The sequence below is a fragment of the Engystomops pustulosus genome, chromosome 6 (assembly GCF_040894005.1).
Source record: "Engystomops pustulosus chromosome 6, aEngPut4.maternal, whole genome shotgun sequence".
Classification (NCBI taxonomy): Eukaryota; Metazoa; Chordata; class Amphibia; order Anura; family Leptodactylidae; genus Engystomops; species Engystomops pustulosus.
This window is the reverse complement of record NC_092416.1, coordinates 184,541,051-184,562,839: the sequence shown is the minus strand read 5'-3', so window position 1 is coordinate 184,562,839 and position 21,789 is coordinate 184,541,051. Positions and strand designations below refer to the sequence as shown.

The 21,789-nt window shown below is 47.7% G+C and overlaps 1 protein-coding gene across 5 annotated transcripts in view; it reads left to right on the top strand.

Moving 5' to 3' along the window:
* The window catches only part of LOC140065391 (uncharacterized), a 59,617-nt gene extending 39,272 nt beyond the window's left edge, over positions 1-20,345 (top strand). For 2 of the 5 annotated variants that reach the window (XM_072112997.1, XM_072112996.1), the window contains exons 2-5: positions 4,045-4,159; positions 4,243-4,340; positions 17,751-17,841; positions 18,060-20,345. In XM_072112997.1, coding sequence (XP_071969098.1) covers positions 4,072-4,159; positions 4,243-4,340; positions 17,751-17,841; positions 18,060-19,726 — 1,944 coding nt within the window. In that variant the 5' untranslated portion in view covers positions 4,045-4,071 and the 3' untranslated portion in view covers positions 19,727-20,345. Of the gene's footprint in view, positions 1-2,359; positions 2,366-2,946; positions 3,541-4,044; positions 4,160-4,242; positions 4,341-17,750; positions 17,842-18,059 lie in introns of those variants that run through there. The other 3 variants (XM_072112994.1, XM_072112995.1, XM_072112999.1) reach the window with 3 other exon arrangements.
* Positions 20,346-21,789: the final 1,444 nt, after the last annotated feature.

Here is a 21,789-nt window from a genome sequence, read left to right as displayed (position 1 = left end):
TGCTTCCCAGTACACGGCATGGAATAGTAAATCACTATGAACTGTAACTTGTTACATAGAAAACAAGCCATCACAGAGCAAATTTACATGAAAAAAATTAAAAGTTATATATTGTTGAAGGTGGGGAGTGAAAAATAGAAATGAAAAAACAGAAAAAGGACTGATCGTTAAGGGGTTAAAGGCAAAGTATATTATATCACAGCAAGAAATTACCTTACCCAGTCCATCCGGTCAGTGAAACAGAAGTGACAGTCATGGCAGACAAAAGTAGGCTTGCCCCGAGCGCTCTTTGTCAATTCTGGTCACTGGCCACCTAGACTCAAATTGCCATTTTTAGTAACGCCCAACCCAGCAATGCCAGATTTGTTAAAGATCTTTTGATCTAGGGCTCAAAAAGCCCTTCTACAAGTGTAAGGTGATTGCCACATTTATAGATCTTTGTTCCCAGCACTGGATTAACAGGCACAAAAAATGACACACAGAGGGGGCGGGTACTAAAAGAGAAAGAACCTGTAGAATTAAGTAGTTCAGCTATAATTGATTGATCGATGAGCGGAAGAGACAACTAGCTCAGGTGAACTCAGGGGGTCGGTGAAAAGCCATCCATGGACCCCAAGTCTGGAGTTGTTTTACTAACGTAGCATGTTTGTATGCCATAAGCTCCTCCATTCTTTGGAGTGATAATATTTCTCGGAGGATTTCTATAGTAAGTTTTCCATAACCTGGATCAGGACACGCACCGCAATTAAGATGAAGCCCATGAGAGAGCATCTGACTGAAGGTATTGAGCGGGATATTATGGATAAAAGCAAGGGTGGCTGCTCATTTTGTAGCTCCAAACAGATATGTAACATTGTACTGGGGGCTTGCTTACATCTCCAGCTCTCTACTAGGCAAGAGGAGAAATCAAATGGAGTGTAGCCAGGACCCAGTAGCACATAGAAATAATTTTTTAAGTTGGTTTCTTGTGCTTTGGTAAAGATGGAGAGCTTATGGCACAATTCAAATGATTTGGCCCAGTCTCGGGATGTAGGAGACCATCAACCCGTGTTCCCATACACCAACGTAGGGTGGGACAGCCTCCGCCCAATTTGTCTAAGTAGATGGCATATATTGCAGAAGGTGGGCGAGGGGGCAATACACATCTTTTCAAACGGGGTGATGTCTCTGTGTAGGTGTAGTCTAGATTTAAAGGATGAGTAGAAGTGGAGTAGTCGTGAGTATTCCCACCTGGAGTGGGCCAAGACCAGTTGAAAAAAAAAAGACCAGCGAAAAATAAGCCTATCATTGGCTCTGAGGGGTGACAGATAGGTTGACGAGACCAGTAAGAGGGCTGTCGCAGGCAAAGAGTTGGTAAGGCTCAGGTAGCTTTCTTTAAGTCCTTAGGGTCTGCTCCATTACGTAAGGGAGCTTTGAAAGGTGGTGTTCGTGTGTAAAGGAGGGATTGCAGAGGGCTTGGGGCAAGTATAGTCTCCAGTTCTATCCATACCTTATAAGATTTGTTGTGATATAAATCAAGGATGCGAGCTTGAACAGTCGCGTAGGTCTGTACTTTTAAATGATGGTGATAAGGCACCAGCCTTCTAATTTTTTATGACCAGTCTGAATGTAACAAGAAGTAAGAAACCAGAGCCCATCTCGCTTATGAAGGGTTTACGCGTCAGTCAGTCTGGAGGTTCTCATGGTTTGGGGAGATGACTACAGGATGTTTAGCTCTTTCCAGCAGATATCTCTGCTCTTTGTGAGTTTTATCACCATCAGTTCTGTTTTTTGTTTTTTTTCTATGCAGAAAAAGCTGTAAGGATCTTTTTTCCCTTCAATCTCAAATCAGTCAAGTATATTAGGATGTCATTAGTAGTGGATTAAAATATAGGTGATTTGGACAGTAGCCTGGTGCCCATGGCCACCCAAACAACCCACCAAATTTTCACCCATGTAAGCCATGTCATTTTCTTCATGCTCTCAATACACATGTACATAAGAGCCATTTTCCAAATGTCCTGAAACTGCAGATTGAAAACAAAAGCAGAAAGGACGCATCCCCCATTCTCCAAAAAGCTCAATTGAAGTACTAGTAATTGAAGTAGTATAATACAGCCCAGGACCCATGGGTGCATCACCGCACAAATAACAGATTTCAGGCAACAGTGTTAACAAATTCTATAAAGACAGTGTCAGGACTCGGGGTCAGCAAAACCCCCTGGACCACCGCGGGAGATGGTACTAGATGACACCTGGGACCGAAATTAAAGTGGCACCGGGTCTTCACCAGAGCCCGCTGCAAACTGGGAAGGACTTGCTGCAGCAGGGTGCCACCAGGTCGCTCTACAGGTGCAACCAGCCCGCGGTGGCAGCCAAGGTCGAGGTACCAATTCAGGAGATAGTCTCGTAGTCAGGAACAGGCAGGTTGTCAGGGCTGGCGACAGAGATGCAGAGTTCAGGTCCGTGGTCAGCAACAGGAGATCAGCAGAAACGGGAACAAGGAACGGGATAGGAACAAGCGCAGGGAACAACAAGTTTTCTCTTCTCACCATAAAGTTCAAAGATCCCGCGGGGAGTGATGGGAGCTGCCGGTTTAAATCAGAACCCGGAAGTGGCCAGCGCCAATCAGCGGTGCGCTGGCCCTTTAAATCTTTGAGTGCCAGTGCACGCGCTCTAGGGAGAGGTGAGTGAAGGCCGGGGGGAGCCACGCCATGGAGAGGGGCACAGGTGTGATCGCGGGGGCACCCATGACAGACAGCAAAAGCATTGCAGTGGGAGGTCGAACACCATGATCAAGTGTTCTCAATGACCCACCTTCGGTGTTGAAACAGGTCTTCTCCACGTCTCCCCCTTTATGTGTATGAGAGATTTGTTCTTGACAGACATTTTGTGCAAGCCATGAAATAAAGACAATAAGGGAGACGTCTGTCATGTACACAAGAACATGTTTGCTCCTGCAGGTAAAGTAGAGAAGGTAAAAAAAAACTGTATATAAATATCTTCCATTTCATGTAATGATCCTCCCACATGTTGTCAGTAATTTGCTTATTGTATAAATAGAAGGGGCGCGCTGGGGTTTTTGTGTTTGGTAAAGGAACAGACACTTTCATTTCATATTTAGTCAATAGTTCTATTGGTGTCCGTTATTACACCACGTGGGGCTTCCTTCAGTCTAATCCCTGGTCGGAACTTCTCCTCACATGAGGAGCAGGGATAGTCCTGCCTCTAGTAACATGTCCTGGAGCCTGACTCCTCCCACACATGTGACAAATCACATGACTATGACATCATCACAGGTCCTATAGCTTCTCCACCCCCCGAAGCCGGACTCCTCCCTTACATAGGGATAATCACATGACTATGACATCATCACAGGTCCTATAGCTTCTCCACCCCTGAAGCCGGACTCCTCCCACACATAGGGACGCCATCACAGATCCTTTCCCCCTCTCACATATATCTGGAGCACAGCTCTGCAGGCGGAGGTATGTATGTAGTCACCGGTGTTGTCTGTAAGGATTACCGGGGCATCAGAGACCCCTCACTCCTATCTATCTGGTAAAATGTTTACAATAATTACTTTATGTTATTATGATACGATACAATACTATAGAACCTTATTGATCCCCTGGGGGGAAATAGTTTTGTACATAGTGTTGTGGCAGTTGTTACACACAGGACAGACTTAATGTTACAGTTACATACATACACAACGAGAGGCGCATTCTTACATGTTACTAGTTCCTTAAACGTTTACAGGACAATGAAGGGCAACGAGACCACATTACAAGACATAAGGTGAAACAATTACAGTACGAAATACAATAGTGACAGTAACAAGTGGACACAATTTCGACAGACATGCATAAGGGGTACTACAGAAGGGGTGCCGGTGCGGCGCTAACAGTGATTGGGGTAAATCAGTGGTGTCCTGCTGCTGCTATTGGTTTGGCACAGGAGACATTGCCGTAGCTTCACTTTTGTCAAGTACCGGCGCTTAAGCTGAGCCATGGTACAGTGTTCCTCATGATTTGGCTCTGGTTCTGATTATTTTAATTTCAGAAAAATTTCCTCACTGGCCCGTCAACGATGGACAGAGTCAAAATGTCAGAGAGAATAATACACTTCATCCTCAAGGACGTCATGATGGAGGACCACCAGCCCCTCACATCAGCAGGTAATAGACAGGACTAAATCCACACGTCCTTTCATTATCTGTATGGAAAGAAGGAATTCAGTCTCTGGATGTGTTTCCTACAGGTAGATCCAGTAAGAGAGCATCACCGGAGAGATGTCCCAGTCCTCTTCTTCTACCACAGGATTGTTCAGAGGAGAAATGTGTCCCACGGGATCATCAGGTAGATGGAGATAAGACTTCATGACATCTTCTCTGATCTGTGGAGGATTATTTTATTCATAAAATTATGTATATTGTAAAACCTATGAAATCTTCTTAAAATTGTCTTACTGTAAAATGCCATCCCCATATATAGTCTCTGTGTCACATAACGTACCCTATATACTCGTGCTGAAAAACTCAGCTTATACACAAAAAATGTGCTGAAAACCCCCACCTCGGCTCACACACGAGTCAATAAAAAAATAAACGCACATACTCACCTTCCGGCGTGGCTCCCCACGGCTTCTCTTCTCTCTGCTGTAACAGCCGGCAGAGAGAGGAAAGAGGGGGAGCCGCAATGACGGGAGCATCGGGGAGCCATGGCAAGCGTCAGGGACCTTCGGAGGGTGAGTATATAAGTTTATTTTTATATGTGCTGGGCAAACTGGGGGCTGTCTGGCTATATACCACAAAGGGATGTTTTGCTATATACCACAGAAGGCTGTCTGGCTATATACCACAGGTGGCTGTCTGGCTATATACCACAGGGGGCTGTCTGGCTATATACCACAGGGGGCTGTCTGGCTATATACTACAGGGGCAGGCAGGCTATATACCACAGGGGGCTGTCTGGCTATATACTACAGGGGCAGGCAGGCTATATACCACAGGGGGCTGTCTGGCTATATACTACAGGGGGCTGGCAGGCTGTATACTACAGGGGGCTGGCAGGCTGTATACTACAGGAGGATGGCTGGCTTCATACTACAGGGGCTGGCAGGCTATATACTACAGGGGGCGGTATATTACAGGGGGCTGACAGGTTACATACTACAGGGGGCTGGCAGGCTGTATACTACAGGGGGCAGGCTGTATACTACAGGGCGCTGGCAGGCCGTTTACTGCAGGGGCTGGCAGGCTATATACTACAGGGGGCTGGCTGTATACTACAGGGGACTGACAGACTATATACTACAGGGGGCGGGCAGGTTACATACTACAGGGGGCTGGCAGGCTATATACTGGGGAGGCTGTGACCAATGCATTTCCTACCCTTGGCTTATACTAGAGTCAATTGGTTTTCCCAGTTTTTTGTGTTAAAATTAGGGGTCTCGGCTTATACTCGGGTCGGCTTATATTCGAGTAAAACAAAATCACGTTAAAAATTAGATATTTCTTGGGTTTTCTGGAATGTGTGCATTCAGTTCCACAATGTACATCTTCAAAATGGGGTAAACGAAGAACAATCCATCTTGAGGATAGTGATATCTCGCTTGGGAAGATAACCTGCTTTTGGGCTATGGAAGGAAAGGGGCACTTTTTGGCTTTTGGAGAGCAGATTTTGCAGGAATAAATTTTAGGAGCTATTATACCTTTGCAGGTTCCCTAGGGTAACTGAATAATAACATTTCCCAACATTCCCTTCTCAAGGAATTTATCAAGGGCTATAGAGAATATTTTAAAGGACATCTACCACCACATTTAGGGGTGGTAGACTGCCACCAAATGCTTGTTCGTCAACTTAGGGGTGATGGGGTCCTCCTGCCAAGTTCCTCCATGTCCGCTACTCCGAAATAAATACTAAAATAATTTCAGTCCTCCGATTCTGGATTTTTAAACTGGGAACCTGGCATCCATTAGGATTAAACTTGAAATCAAACATTAAAGATTTTTACTCATATCTTATTCTTATATTAACGCAATTTTATTATACTGAAATATTTTTTGAGGACGTAATCCTTGTATTCAGTGTGTCTTTTGGTTATGTAAGGGTTAACTTGAGGTGTAATTTGGACTAAAGCATTTCATTGGTGTTTGTTTATTTTAAATAGTGTTTTGCTAATGTGTATTATGCCATGACTAAGAGCAGAGAAGCTTGAAACGCTTAGGCTTTCCTACTCATGTAATGCTTTTACCATCAAGATGAAATAAAGATCTTGGGGCACATTTATCAGGACCTCTGCGCCACGCCCTGAAATAATCACAAATGCTAGTGCAACATCCCCCACCGGGGCCTAGCCTTTTCTTGGGGCCTGGAGACAGCCGGGGCCCGGAATACCGGAGTGGCTGGCGGTTGCGGCCAAGGCACGCTAGTGTCACGGTGCTAGGTATGGGAACCGGAGGGCTGTCCTACAGCCTGGAAGGTCTCCAGCAGGTGGTGTTGGCAAAAAATGATGAGAGAGAGGCTGCTGTAGTAGTTCTCCCTGGGGCAACCCTTTGGGGTCTGGAGTATGAGTCCCTGTGTGGTGGATAGGGTGCCCGTGATGGTGACAGCCATAGTAGCATGGATCAGACAGAGGCAGACGTTGTACAAGAATAACTTACAGTTCTTTATGGGAACTGACAGGAACAGTGGATAACATACCAAACGAATCTTGACAAATAGTAGCAGGCTGGGGATGCACTTGTAGAGGGAACCACAGCTATTGATCACCACTCTGGATGCAAGGTCAGGCTGGGGGGGGGGTAGCTTTGTCCTAGTAGGATGCTTCAGCTTGTCCTGGGTTACTTCAGATATCACCCTTGAAGGTAGGATGATACCCCTTTACTCTCACTAACTCCTCAGAGCTATACTGTTTCACTGCTCTGTCTGACTATTCTGTCTGACTGCACTGACTGGACTAGACTGACCTCTGGAACTTTCCTGACCAGGGGTTTTATTACTCCCACTGGTCAGATGGGGGTTACTCCTCCAATTGCATCCCAGCTTACAATACAATATGAGAACAGGTGTGATTGGCTGATGGAAAGACATCACATTAAACAATTAACTCCTGCCTTCCCAGGCAGAATCTACCGCTGCAGTGTTCCCCGTGTTGTGTAGTGACCTGCTGTGGGGTTGATCAGACTCCACACAGGTTGCAGGCTACGTATTGGGACATATTCGCAACAACCCCTCTGCCTTGAATCGGCAGGGGTGTTGCATACCCCCGGGGCAGTCGAAAGAGCCGCCCTCATCTCGACTATTGACTGGATAGGGCACAGAGGACCCACTGCTGGCCAGCAGCGGCGGCCTCTGGGGGGTCCGTGTAAGGAATAGACGGTAGAGGTAAATACAAAGAGGCACTTTGGTGAAGTGCAGGCTAAGTGATCTGTAGGGACAAGCCGCCCATGGTCCTGGAGACAGGCACCTGGGTTGGTGTCGGACTAAGACAAGGACATGTGTATTCTAAGCACGACAGTTGGGCGCTGACGCCGTTAAACCAAACTGTACAGTATGTATGGCATGGTGTCATGTACTTTAATCCACTCCTTTCACCAAGGCCTGTATATTTGTTTATGAACACTTCTTCCCTGCCGACAAATTTATAGCATATGTGTATTACATTGGCATATGTGATACAATAAGACATTGTACAATTTATCTGCTGACTGACATTCTTACCCATGTGTGATTGGCATCCAGATGCTACAGCTTTAGCTGTCCCCTAAGGACCCGCAGTTTACGGACTACCCCCACTTACGAAGCTTCGGTTTGAGGAATAAGATTGCGATCAGGGTTTACATGAAAACGGTCCGACACAGCCACACTACAGTCTGAAAAGCCTATGAAAAGGTTACTGCAAACTACTGACAATAGATGGCAGTTGTGCAAACATTAAATAACTCACATTGGCTTTAGCAGCCCAATGGATAAGTGCTTGAACGTTACAAACGTTACATGAGAAGAGCTACTCAGGTTGGCAATAGCAAAGTGCCACAAAATGTCCATTTTCCTGTGGAGAAAAGGCATAAATGCAAACAGAATGTCTCAATCCTGCAAATAAAGAACATTCAGTACATTACAAAAGTCATTAGCAACTTTTCCTTGTAGTAACTGGCTAAAAGTCTCTCAGAAGGCTTTTGAAGAAAAAGTCCATCTTCTGGGCACAGCCCTTGACGTGGGAAAAAGTGCAGTAAACAAACGGTCTACTCTGGATGTAAAGGAACAGAATCCTTTGGTAGTTATCTTTGCTTCAGCAGAGGTGGATGCTTATGTAACATATAATACTGGTAAGCAGTTCAAGGAGAGTCTCTTGACTGAGGTAAATAAATAAAGGGAAGAGTCCCAGGAAAGTTTCTGCCTCTATGGGTTAGGGGCGCTCAGCCCAACTGGGAATAGCAGATAAAGAACATTATTTACAATATACACAGTACCTGGAGAGGGATACAGCCCATCAGGCGTTACTCAGAATCTGAATTGCAGTCTGTAGGAGTGAATACTTCAGGATCGGCAAAGCAGACAGCCTTCGGCTTCCGATCTTTCTGTTGGGACAACTGGTACTCCTGCACATACGCAGGAGGTTTCCCCTTTGTCTCTCGCTGAGATTTCCTGAGTTCCTGTTGAGAGAAAATTACCATTTCTTCATTGTCGTCTCCGGAATCAGGCACTGGAGTAGGGATTGCAGGCTCCTCAGAGATGACAGGGGCAACAGGTTCTAGGACAGGGTCATCCTCCACAGTCAGCAGCACTGGAGTAACTCTCGCTGGAGTAGAGACAATCACACAAAGTTGAGGCACAGTCACAAGTTCAAGGAAACTGGGGGTAGAGGAACACAATAGGGCTCTTGGACTAGAAGTTGGAGTCCTAGGACTTGACACAGGGGTGAAGGATCGTAGACATCTCTTCAGCCGGTTCCTGTGTACCCGATTGATGGACGGTCTCCTCTTGAAATCTCGTAGACTTCAGGGGAGAGACTGTCCCTAACTAGGTATGGCTCACACTCCCATCGCCCATCTAACTTACTGGTGGGATGGTTTTTTTTCAGCCACACTCGTTCACCGGGGGCAAGGGCTCAGCACAGGCATTGCGGTCAAAGTCTCTCTTTTGCTTGTCTCGTGCCTCTTCCACCCGAAGATTGACAATTTCTCTGGCATCCGCCAGGCGCCTCTGATCCCAATCAGTCTGAGGGAGTAGAGATTGTGAATCGGGGTTTTCCATGTCCAGGGCCATATCGGCAGGGAGATGGCCATGTCTCTCGAACATCAAGTAGTAGGGAGTGTATCCTGTGGAACAATGGGTGGTATTATTGTACAGGTATACTAGCTCCGGTAGTAACTTTGGCCAGTCAGCCCTTTTTGAAGGAGTCAGGGTTCTCAGCATGTTGATGAGAGTCTGGTTCATCTTCTCACAGAGCCCATTGCCCTGAGGGTGGTAGGCTGTGGTTCTCAGCTTCTTGCAGCCATAGAGGGTACACAGCTCTTGGAACACTTGTGAGTCGAATGCAGTTCCCTGGTCCCTAAGGATTTTATCCGGACAGCCATAAGGGAGGATGAAGCTCTTCAACAGGGCCGCTGTGGTGGTCCCGGCGGACAAGTCTCTGACTGGTCCTGCAACCACAAACTTGGTGTAATGGTCGATTATTGTCAAGGCATAATCGTGACAGGATCTGCTGGGCTCCAACTTCACGTGATCCAGAGCCAGAATCTCCAAAGGCCGTAGGCTCACAATGGGATGTAGAGGAGCCCTTTGATTGTGTCGCTCTCCTCAAGCGATGGAGCAGGCTGGGCATTCCCGGCACCAGCTCTCGATGTTGGGCTTCATGTTCACCCAGGAGAAGCGCTTCCGGAGGGTAGCTTCATTCATTTGAGTGCCAAAGTGTCCGGACTGGTCGTGGTACATATCCAGCACTATCTTGGCATCCCTCCGGGGAATCACAATCTGGTACAGTCGGTCATAGGTGATAGGATCCAGAGTTCTCCTTTTCAGTAGGCCCTGATGCATACTCAGAGTCTTCCTCTGGCGCCACAATTGGGATAATTCCCCATCGGCCCTCCTCCGACGAATCCGTTCAGGCACTCGCCCACTAGAGAGAGAGTCCATAAGTTCTCCTATGGCGTGGCCATCAGCCTGCAGACTCATCCAGAGGTCTTTTTCTGCCGGCGGCACAGACTCTTCTGGCGGGGTAGCTGGTACTTCTGAGGGTAAGGAGTAGACTCTCTGGGCCTCTTGGTGCATAAACCGGGCAAAGAACCCTGGCATTTCCACATCTTCCCACTGAGCATCCATGGAGGGCCCCTCCCACTAGTCAGCGAGTCGGGACAGAGCATCAGCATTGTCGTTGGTCTTGCCGGCCCGGTACTTGATAGTGAAGTTGAAATTCGCTAACCTGAAAGCCCATCGCTGCTCCAGGGCTCAGGATTTTGAAGACTTAGCCAGATGTTGGAGGTGCTCCTCGTAGGTCTTGGAGTAGATGATGATGTCATCCAAGTATAGGAGGACGGTCTTGAAGTTCTGATGACCCAAACATCTCTCCATTAACCGCTGAAACGTGCCCGGGGCGTTGCATAGGCCGAAAGGCATGTTGTTGAACTCAAACAGGCCCATTGAGGTGGTGAAAGCTGTCTTCTCCCTATCTTCAGGCGCCAGGGCCACTTGCCAATAGCCACTGGTCAGATCCAAGGTCGAGAAGTAAGCAGCTGACCCTAGGGCTGCGAGGGATTCCTCGAATCGAGGCAGCGGATAGGCATCCTTGTGGGTGATATTGTTTATCTTTCTATAGTCAACACAGAACCGAAGGGTTCCATCCTTCTTTTTCACAAGGTCCAACGGGGCAGCCCATGGGCTGTGACTCTCCCGGATAACATTGGCTGTCTTCATCTCTTGCACCAGCTTCTTCACCTCTTGGTAGCGGGCTGGAGGTATTGGCCAGTATCTCTCTTTGATAGGAGGATGAGAGCCAGTAGGGATGGTATGTTGGATCAGGGTAGTCTTCCCAAAATCCAGTGGGTGTTTGCTGAAGGCCTGGTGGTGCTTCATGACGACATCCAGGACACCTTGTACTTGGTCTGCAGGAGTAATATCGCTGTCTCCAATATTGAGCTCAAGCCACCAGGACTGCTCGGCAGGCTCACCCTCAGCGCTTTGTTTCACCTCCAGCTGTTGGGAGGCAGACAGAGAGGTTTCCACTAAGTCTTCAGGGTGGACGCTGAAGAGGGTGGCTACGGCTTGGTAGTAGTAGTAGTAGTAGTAGTCTGATGGGTACTTGTCCTCGGGATACACCGACTAGGCTCCTGGCGGCTAGAATGGGCAGGTCTTCGTCAGCTGGTAGAGGTTCTACCATAGCCTGGCAGTCTTGACCTTGGACGCCCATGCAGGCTCGGCACCATACTAACGTCTCAGTCCCAGGTTGAAGGCGTACAGGTTGTGGATCTTTGATCCGGGCTCTGCAGATTTCTCCATTCGGGCCAGCAAACTTCTGTTGCACCGCTAGGACCTGCATAGTCTCCTGAATTGCCTTCTGGGAACCGTTGGTAGAGAGTTGTGGAGAGCCTTCAACACTTCAGGTTAGCAGTTGCGGAGGACATTGGTACCCAGTACCAGGGAGAAGTTACTGTTTCCGGGCACTCGTGTCACCACTACGCCCTGTCTGGTTAACTCAGTGTCTCCAATGGTTAGTGTGGGCTCCCAGTAGCTGCGGAGGGGTACGGGTTTTCTGTTCGTAGCAATAATGTTCAAGTAAGCCTTGGGAAGCCGCAGGAGCGCGGCGATACGCGTGGGGACGTTTTCTCCTCCTTACACATGTGGATTTGGGTGATATTTATCTATAATATTCACATTTCCATTCAGCTAGTATGTTTATCTTCCATTGTTGTATTATTGACCTGTACTATCTGCACTTTGTCCATGTGTTTGCCAGACATTTAGGCATTAGTGAGGAGGATTACTCTGTCTTATTTTTACAGAGATAGGATGGCACATTTTGGGAGTGCCTTTTAGGTGTTTTTAGAGTATACCAATAAATATTTCTATGTTTTATCTTTATTAGTGATTGGTTTTTGGTACATGACACTGACCTAGTAGTTTGTTCAGCATGTTGTGCAATTTCAGTGTTTCTTCCACTTATATTACATACTAGTGGAGAGGCTATCAGCTTTACACACAGTACCAGGGAGAAGTTACTGTCTTCAGGCACTTGTGTTTCCACTACGCCCTGCCTGGTTAACTCCGTGTCTCCGATGGTTAGTGTGGGTTCCCAGTAGCCATGGATGGGTACGGTCTTCCCATCGGTAGCAATAATGTTCAAGTAAACCTTGCGAGGCTGTGTTAAGGCTCTTCGGCATCTCTCGAAGGTCGTACTTCGGAGGGTGGTCACTTGAGAGCCGGTATCAATTATGGCCGGTAGGGTTACTCCGTTGATGGTTACATGAACCATGGGGCGAGTCCCCACGAACCTGGGCATCCAGTTGGCATCTCGGGGACTTAAAGGTTCTTCCCTTGGAGGTCGTCCTGTAGCTCCAAGGGTTTGTCGTTTAACTGACGACATCCATCCTCTTCATGCCCGTATTTATGGCAGTAGCTGCACCCCTGGCGGGGTTCCTTCTGACTCCAGGTGTTGAGGGACTTTGCCTCCCTTGGGCGCGGTTTGACTGGGGAGTCACAAGGAGTGACTGACCGTACAGAGTCCCCTGGTGGTTTTCTCCGTGTTGAGGAGACGGTTACTTCAAACTGAGACAATCGGTCGAGTATTTTACTCATGGTGTCCGCCAGGTTAGTGACTTGTTCTGCTAGGACAGCAACTTCCGCAGACGCGGGAGGCAGTGATGTCGGCTGCATTGGATGACAAGCTAGAGCAATGTCCTCCATTTCCACAGATTCAGGATCTTTCTGCGGTCCAGTGGGCAGTCGGTCCCTTAATATGTCAATGGCAATTTCCTTGAACTCAAGAAAGGAGGCCTGGGCATGTTGAGAAGAGATTATCTTTAGTTGATACCTTTGATTTCTATCAACAAGTCCATTAATGAATTGTTCCCTTAGGGTTTGGTCAGAGTTTTCAGCCTCTTTGGGATCAAGGCGAGTTATGGCCTTCCATGTCTCATTTAGGGAGAGGGCAAAGTCTCTGAGGGACTCTTGAGGCTTTTGTCTTTTCCCGAAGAATTTCTGCTTCAACTCTGAGGCAGTACATGTCAAAGGTGTTGCGCAGCCTAATGAGAATTTGGACCACATTCTGGCGCTGTTCTCAGGGCCAAGACTTTACTTCCGGGAGAGCGGGTCCCTTTAACTGCCCGGTTAGAATGCCCACTTTCTGTTCCTCTGTGAGCGGATACAGGGCGAGGGTAGCTAACAACTTGGCTCTGAATTCAGGGAGAGTGTGTAATTCTCCCTCGTAGTGTGGTAACCAGGGGGCCCCCAGATAGTAAGGCATGGTCAGAGGCATCATGGTGGGAGTCTCGGGGACACTGGCTGTAGCAGGGCTGAAGGGACTCTGGCGGGCTTAACATGCTCAGGTCCCCTGAGGAGGGACCAGGGGACGGTACCTGCTCCGGACCCGTATCCTCGTCCTGGGCTGACATGATTGAGCTAGCCTAATGAGGCCTAAGGGGTACACAATGTCCGTTGCTATGGGCGATGGCCAGTACTGGGGAATTGGGCACTATAGAGCACAGTCACTATTCCCTGGGAGGTAAGCCAATTAACCTAGCGTCGGAAACAATTTCTACCCCCCTTTAACTCCCCAGCGGTACTCACTCAGGATCAGCCGCGGTGACAGGACAGCTCCAGTGATGTACCGCGCTGCGACTATGCAGCGGCGGGGTTATCATACACTGGCGCACGAGCTCCAGTATATGATAAATATGCCCCATTGTGATTTTACTTAGGTGCCTCGGACAACTTCTTTCTTGCTGTTTACAGCTTTCACTGTCAGGGTCGAGGTAGTGGACCCATTGTACCACTGAAAGCAATGATACAAGCCGACACCTAGGAGCGGAGTCTAAGTGGTTTTTACCAGAGCCCGTCGCAAAGTGGGTTGGACTTGCTGCGGCAGGATACCACCAGGTCGCTCCACAGACGAAACTTGCTCGCGGTGACCAAGGTTGAGGTACAGAGTCAACAGGCAAAATCGGAGTAGATGTCAGGCAGAAGGTGAGGACAGGCGGCAAAGAATCGAAGTCAGGAACGTAGCAGGAGGTCACAATGGCTAAAACACAGATATGCCATTGAGAAAGCTTTCCCTGACTAAGGGCACAAAGATCCGGCGGGGCATGAGGGAAGAGGTTGGCTATTTATAGATTGTCAGGTCGCCAGCGGCAATTAGTGGTGCGCTGGCCCTTTAAATCTCAGACTACCGGCATGTGCGCACCCTAAGAGGAGGGGATGCACGCGCTGGAGCGAGAAGACCGCCACTGGAGCGCAGCGGTGTATGTGAACCTGCTGCTGGTGTGATGGGTCTTTTACCAACTCTTCCATGGCAGGAACATCAGTAGACACAAAGAGAGGAAGAGGTAAGTGTGAATGTCGTCCATAAACAACAAAGAAAGGAGCAGCACCGGCAGACTCCGAGTCCAGAGAGTTGTAGGGGAATTCTGCCCATGGCAGTAGAGTGGACCAGTCGTCCTGTTAGGTGGAGATAGCAGCAGCCCAGGGTCTGATTAACCCTCTCAACTTGCCCATCGGACTGTGGAGGGTACACTGAGGAGAAGTCCAGCATCACTTTGAAGTTGACCGCACAGGGATTGCCAGAAATGGGAAACAAACTGGACCCCATGATTTGAGACAATGTGCAGGGGAAGTCCATGAAGCCGGAAGATATGGAGGAAGGAACAGGCTAGCAAGACGAGGAGACGAAGGTAGACCAGGCAGAGGAATAAAGGACACCTTAGAAAAACGATCTCTTACCACCCAAATGATTGTATTACTGGAAGAAGATGTGAGATCCATAATAAAGTACATGGCTATGTGAGTCCATGGGCAACTGGGTATCATCAACAGCAGGAGCAGACCTGCTGGCTTGAGAAGTGACAACTTGTTAGGGGCACACAAAGATCTTGCCACCAGTAGAAACGAGATATGAGAGCGACAGATGTCTTCACACCAGGGTGCCCAGCCACACTAGAGCAATGTCCCCAAGTTAATATCCTCCTCCGTAGAGCGGATCGGACATAGGTCTTGCCAGGAGGAAGCTGCCGTAGGTCCACAGGAGCAACAACAAACAACGTTCAGGAGGAACAATGTGTCTAGGAACGGGTTCTTCCCCAATTACGTCAGTGGCACGGGAGAGGGCATCGGCCTTAACATTCTTCTCTGCAGGACGGAAATGTATCAAAAAATTTAAACGGGAGAAGAAGAGGGACCAGCGAGCCTGTCGTGGATTGAGACACTAAGCAGTCTGGAGGTACAGGAGGTTTTTGTGATCAGTATAGATACTGACTGGATGAAGAGCTCCCTCCAGAAGATAATGGCACTCTTCCAAAGCAAGTTTTATGGCCAGAAGCTCCCGATCACCAATAAAGTAGTTCATCTCTGCAGGTCTTAGAGAAGAAGCCGCACGTGAGGGTTCAACCTTTGAGCCCTTTCTGGGTGAGAACAGCTCCAGCACCAACCGAGGAGGCGCCAACCTTGAGCAGGAACTGTTTCTCAGTATCGGGCTGGTTGAGAACAGGAGCAGAGGCAAAGGCAGAGTTCAGTTTGGAGAAAGCTTCTTCAGCCGCCGCAGGCCACAGCTTAGGATTGGCGTTTCTCTTTGTCAGTGCCACAATGGGAGACATGAGGGAGGAGAAATGCGTAATCAACTGCCGATAGTAATTAGCGAAGCCCAGGAATCTCTGGATAGCACAAAGTCCTACTGGGCAAGGCCACTGAAGTACTGCAGATAACTTGATAGGATCCATCTGTAGTCCTTTGTCAGAGATGAGGTAACCGAGGAATGGAAGACTCTTCTGATGAAACTGACACTTCTCGAGTTTGGTGCTTAGGCGCCTGAGAACTTGTCGTTCCTGAATCTGATGGGACTCAAGGTCTGCAGAGAACACTAGGATATCGTTCAGGTAGATCACAACACAGTATATAGCAAATCTCTGAAAATGTTGTTGATGAACTCCTAGAATACAGCTGGTACATTAGAGTCCAAACGGCGTGATGTGATACTCAAAATGCCCATTAGGAGTATTGAAGGCGGTCTTCCACTCATCGCCTTCCCAGATATGGATGAGGTTATATGCCCCATGTAGGTCTAGTTTGGTAAAGTCTTTGGGTCCACGTAGGCAGTCGAAAAGTTCTGTGATCAAAAGCAATGGGTATCGACTCTTGAGTGTAGGGTTAAGGCCACAATAGTCTATGCATGGACGGAGTGAGCCATCCTTTTTGGCCACAAAAAAGAACCCTGCATCGGCAGGAGAAGAGGACCTGCCTATAAACCCCTTCTGCAGGTCCTCCTTCAATAGGTGGTCTCAGCAGATGATGCCTGGGCTGGTTCCTCAAAGACGGCCCGGAATTCCGTGAGGAACGCGGTGATGTTGGCAACGACCGGGTTGTTCCTATCCCAGAGGGGGGTGGCCCATGCCAGGGCTTTCCCGGAGAGTAGACTGACCACAAATGCCACCTTAAGCCCCTCCGTGGGGAACTGCGGTGGCATCAGCTCAATGTGCAGTGAGCACTGGGTGATGAAGCCCCTGCACCACTTGGTGTCTCTGTCATATTTGGACTGCATGGGGTCCAGTAGAAGGCAGAGTAGCTGTATCAGATGGTGCCGTAGGAACAGGATGCTGCTGGGTGATCAGAAACTGCTGCATGATGGCGGTGAGATGGGAAAGTGAGGTCAACCAGTTTTGGCAAGGGAACCTTGGTGGGATCCATGGCCGGATCTTACTGTCCGGGTTGGGGTAGTAGACCCTGCGAGCGATGTCGCTAGCCGACACCTGGGAGCAGGATCTAAGTGACACCTGGTTTTCACCAGAACCCGTCACAAAGCGGGTTATACTTGCTGTGGTGGGATACCACCAGGTCACTTCACAGGCGCGACTTGCTAACAGTGGCAGCCAAGGCGAGGTACAGAGTCAACAGTTGTTGTCAGGCGAAAGATCAGGACAGGATCGGAGTCGGGAAGGAGCGGAAGGTCAAGACTGGCGGCAAAGAATCAATGTCAGGAACATAGTAGGAGTTCACAACGGGTACTGCACAGACAGTAAGGGAATGCTTTCTCAATGGTATAAGGGCACAAAGATCCGGCGGAGCATAAGTTGCCTATTTATAGATCAGATGGCCAGCGCCAATTAGTGGTGCACTGGCCCTTTACATTTCAGACGGCCGGCACACAAGCTCTAGGAGGCGGGTGCGTGCTGCAGTGAGAAGACCATCGCTGGAGCACGGCGAGGTAAGTGAACCCTGTGAGGGGGCACAGGGAGGCACGTTGGTGCACCTGCAACCTGGGACATGGGTCGTAGGAGCACCCGTGATATTCTCTTTGCACTCCAAATGACGAGTTTTCTTTATTCTTCGTTTTTGTTTTATTTTGAAATTGAAATTTTGGATGTTTCCTTTTGTAGATCTGGTGGAGCAATCCCTAGTGAGATTCTTAGGCCTCTCAAGACATTTAGTAAAAGGGTATACAGGGTCACAGATTCATCTGCCCTGAGTGGAGGACAGATTTTATAGTGTCCAAGTTGGGGGTTAAAAAGAACCTTCTTCATGTCTAGTGACTTTTCCAATTTTTCACCCTTTTTCTTGTATTAGGGTGAAGACGTGAAGAATATTACTTCTCCAGAGACATATGTGAGGGGCGATGAGCGATGTAAGGAGGAGATTTCTACGGGTAACTGCCCAGGTGAGTAGTAACCACTAGATAAAGCAGAGACGAGTGATAACACAATACAGAACATGGAGACATAGACTAAGAAAAGCTGGAAGGTGGGAGCTATGAGGGTCAGGAATACTGCTCACCAGGACCTCGGAGGAAGAGGCTGAGATGTTACATCAGTAATAATCAGAACCTTATGGTAAGCAGGAAAGAGTTTTCTCACAGCCAATGTTCATTTTTTGCAGATGACTGTACCAAGAGCTCAGAGGAACATATGATATCAGAATCTGAAGCAGAGGAACCTTATATGCCTGATCCTATTAAATTGGTTCCATCTACAGAATCATCAGGAACTGCAAAGAACATTATCATAAGTCATACAGGGAAACTGCTATTTATATGTTCAGAATGTGGGAAAAGTTTTACCCTAAAATCAAGTCTTAGTAAACATCAGAGAATTCACACGGGGGAGAAGCGATTTTCATGTTCAGAATGTGGAAAAGGTTTTTACCACAAATCACATCTTGCTAGACATGAGATCATTCACACCGGGGAGAAGCCGTATTCATGTTCAGAATGTGGGAAATGTTTTACTCGAAATAATGAGCTCCTTATTCATCAAATGATCCACACAGGAGAAAAACCATTTTCATGTTCAGAATGTGGAAAAGGTTTTGGGCAGAAATCAGATCTTACCAAACATCTGAGAATTCACACAGGGGAAAAGCCATTTTCATGTTCAGAATGTGGGAAATGTTTTCTACACTTCGGAAGCTTTGTTAGACATCAGAGAATTCACACAGGGGAGAAGCCGTATTCATGTACAGAATGTGGGAAATGTTTTCCAACCATGAGAAATCTTGTTAGCCATCAGAGCATTCACACCGGGGAGAAGCCGTATTCATGTTCAGAATGTGGGAAAGGTTTTACTCAAAATAATGAGCTCCTTATTCATCAAATGAACCACACAGGAGAGAAGCCATTTTCATGTTCAGAATGTGGAAAAGGTTTTAGGCTAAAATCTCATCTTAACAAACATCTGAGAATTCACACAGGGGAAAAACCATTTTCATGTTCAGAATGTGAGAAATGTTTTAGGCAGAAATCACATCTTAACAAACATCTGAGAATTCACACAGGGGAAAAGCCATTTTCATGTACAGAATGTGGGAAATGTTTTCCAACCATGAGAAATCTTGTTAGCCATCAGATCATTCACACAGGGGAGAAGCCGTATTCATGTTCAGAATGTGGGAAAGGTTTTACTCAGAATAATGAGCTCCTTATTCATCGAATGTATCACACAGGAGAAAAACCATTTTCATGCTCAGAATGTGGAAAAGGTTTTAGGCTAAAATCTCATCTTAACAAACATCTGAGAATTCACACAGGGGAGAAGCCATATTCATGTTCAGAATGTGGGAAATGTTTCTCCTACACTGAAACTCTTGTTAGACATCAGAGAACTCACACGGGAGAAAAACCATTTTCATGTTCAGAATGTGGAAAAGGTTTTGGGCTAAAATCTCATCTTAACAAACATCTGAGAATTCACACAGGGGAGAAGCCGTATTCATGTTCAGAATGTGGAAAATGTTTCTCCTACACTGAAACTCTTGTTGTACATCAGAGAACTCACATGGGAGAGAAACCATTTTCATGTTCAGAATGTGGGAAATGTTTTGCCCAGAAATCAGGTCTTGTTAGACATCTGAGAAGTCACACAGGGGAGAAGCCACACAGTGGTAAAGCAGAGGACTCTCCAACACATCTTCTGGACATGTCCATTCATACAGCCTTTTTGGCAGGAGGTGAAGACTCTCCTCCAGGCGGTGGTAGCGGAGGATATTCCACTCTCTCCTTTATTTTACCTGTTGAATGTCTCCCCTCAGCCCATGGCCAAGACAGCTAATAAACTGGGTTTACACATACTCACGGCTGCAATTCTGGGAAAGACAAGCCCCTTCCTTCTCGAATGGACCTACTCTCCAGGGTAAGGGAAACTCGCAGAATGGAATCCCTGACTGCCTGCCTGAATAATTGCATTTCATTGTTTGATAAAACATGTGAGCAATGGGATCACTTCTGGGTAGAAGAGCGGGCGAGAGAGTGATATGGATACCCCCTTTTGAAATGTTATTTGTTGTTATTGTAAGTATGAATGGCTTCCCTCTGTCTGTTTTTTTTGTCCTTTTCTACGTCCTCCAGGTGCCTCCAATGTAGGAGAAAGATATTGCAGTTTGAATCTACCCACAGATTTTTAGACAGAGACCTGTAGAAATGCAATATCTTGCGGGACTTGGGCCTGTTGGGTATATTTTTAATGGCTTCTGTATAGCTTTAATATTATGGGAACATAATATTAAAGCTATCCGTTTCGCGCTGTAACAGCGCTTAATCCTGGGCAGGATTAAGCGCTGTTACAGCGCGAAACGGACCGTCGCCTTTTTGTGGGCTTCTGCTGTACATGCTTCTTCCCTCCCGCAACGATGCCTTTTTTATCGTGATGAAATAAAGCCTTGAAGTTTTAATTGGGTGAGTGCCAGCTTTTTCTCTTCTTACGAACATTTGTTTTGACGCCACTATTGCTTTGCTCAAGCTAGAGCACCACCCCAGCATATATACGGATAGATACCCCTGCAACACTTTTTCTTTTTGTGCAAAGCGCAGTCTTTTGCCAGAAACGTGCAAATGTCTGTCTAAGTGCAGTGCCCTCCTATGTTCTCTTTTACAGTAATAATTATACTGTTAGGCTTAGGTTTGTATCCTCTTGTTATCCCAATGGAAAGTGCAATTTTTAATATTCCATGGGACAAACTTCGTCTTACTCTCGTATCTTTTTTGAAAAATGATAATAAAAATACAATTATAAAAAAAAATTAGGCCGTCGTAGAGAACTGATCATCTGCCACCCAAGCACTAGAACTTCTAGATTATATTGGCAGATCAGTAATAAAGTCCAGGGGAACCAGACAGTTTTTTATTTTGACCCCAAGTTAGAATTTTCTGCCTTTTTGGAAGCACGAGCGTACCGAAGTCCTAAAGGCGCGCGCGCCAGCTTCAAAAGATTTTTCGACATTCCTGAGTATTCCTGCGTTCCAGTGTGTTCCTGTGTTGCCATGTTCCTGTGTTACCAGAGTCCCTCCGTGTTCCTGTGTTACCAGAGTTCCTTCCTGTTGCTTGTGTTTCCTTTCCCATCTGCCTGGACCTCCCGTTGCTGACCCCGGATTGGACATGACCTTGCATCTCTGCCGCCTGCCCTGAACTTGTGCCTGCACCCGACACGAGACTGTCTTCTGTTAAGGTACCTCGACCTCGGCTGCCACCGTGGCCTAGTCGCACCTGTAGAATGACCTGGTGGTACCCTACCTCAAGACCATTTTGCTTTGCAGCAGGCTCTGGTGAAGACCAGGTGCCACTTAGATTCCGGTCCCAGGTGTCGGCTAGTACCACCTCCCGCGGTGGTCCAGAGGATCCACTCATCCCGAATCCTGACAGTATGATCTGGGGCCGAGGTTCTGCTTCCCGGTCGGCCCAATTTTGCCACTATTGTGGTCCAGCAATCCCGCCGGTTGTCGCTTAACACGACCAGCTAGGACAGGTCACCGCCATGCTGCAACAGCTGCTAGCCGCTCAACATCCGCAACAGGTTCCAGAGACTGCTCCCGCAGCTGCTGCTACCCCAACCTGTCTTCCTGCCGCTGAACCTAGGCTACGGCTGTCTATGCCCAACCCATGTCTATGTAACCCAGTGCTGAAGTCATGCCATCTCAATTTGTCACAGAGCGATCCAAGGTGGCATTCATCGTCAGTCTCCTCTCCGGGAAAGACCTGGCCTGGGCTACTCCTGTTTGGGACAGAGACGACCCGGTCACGGCTACTCTCACGACATTTCTGGTGGAGCTCCGGTCCGTGTTTAAAGAACCTGCACGAACCTCCTCGGCTGACTGCGCTGTGGAATCTGCGCCAGGGGAA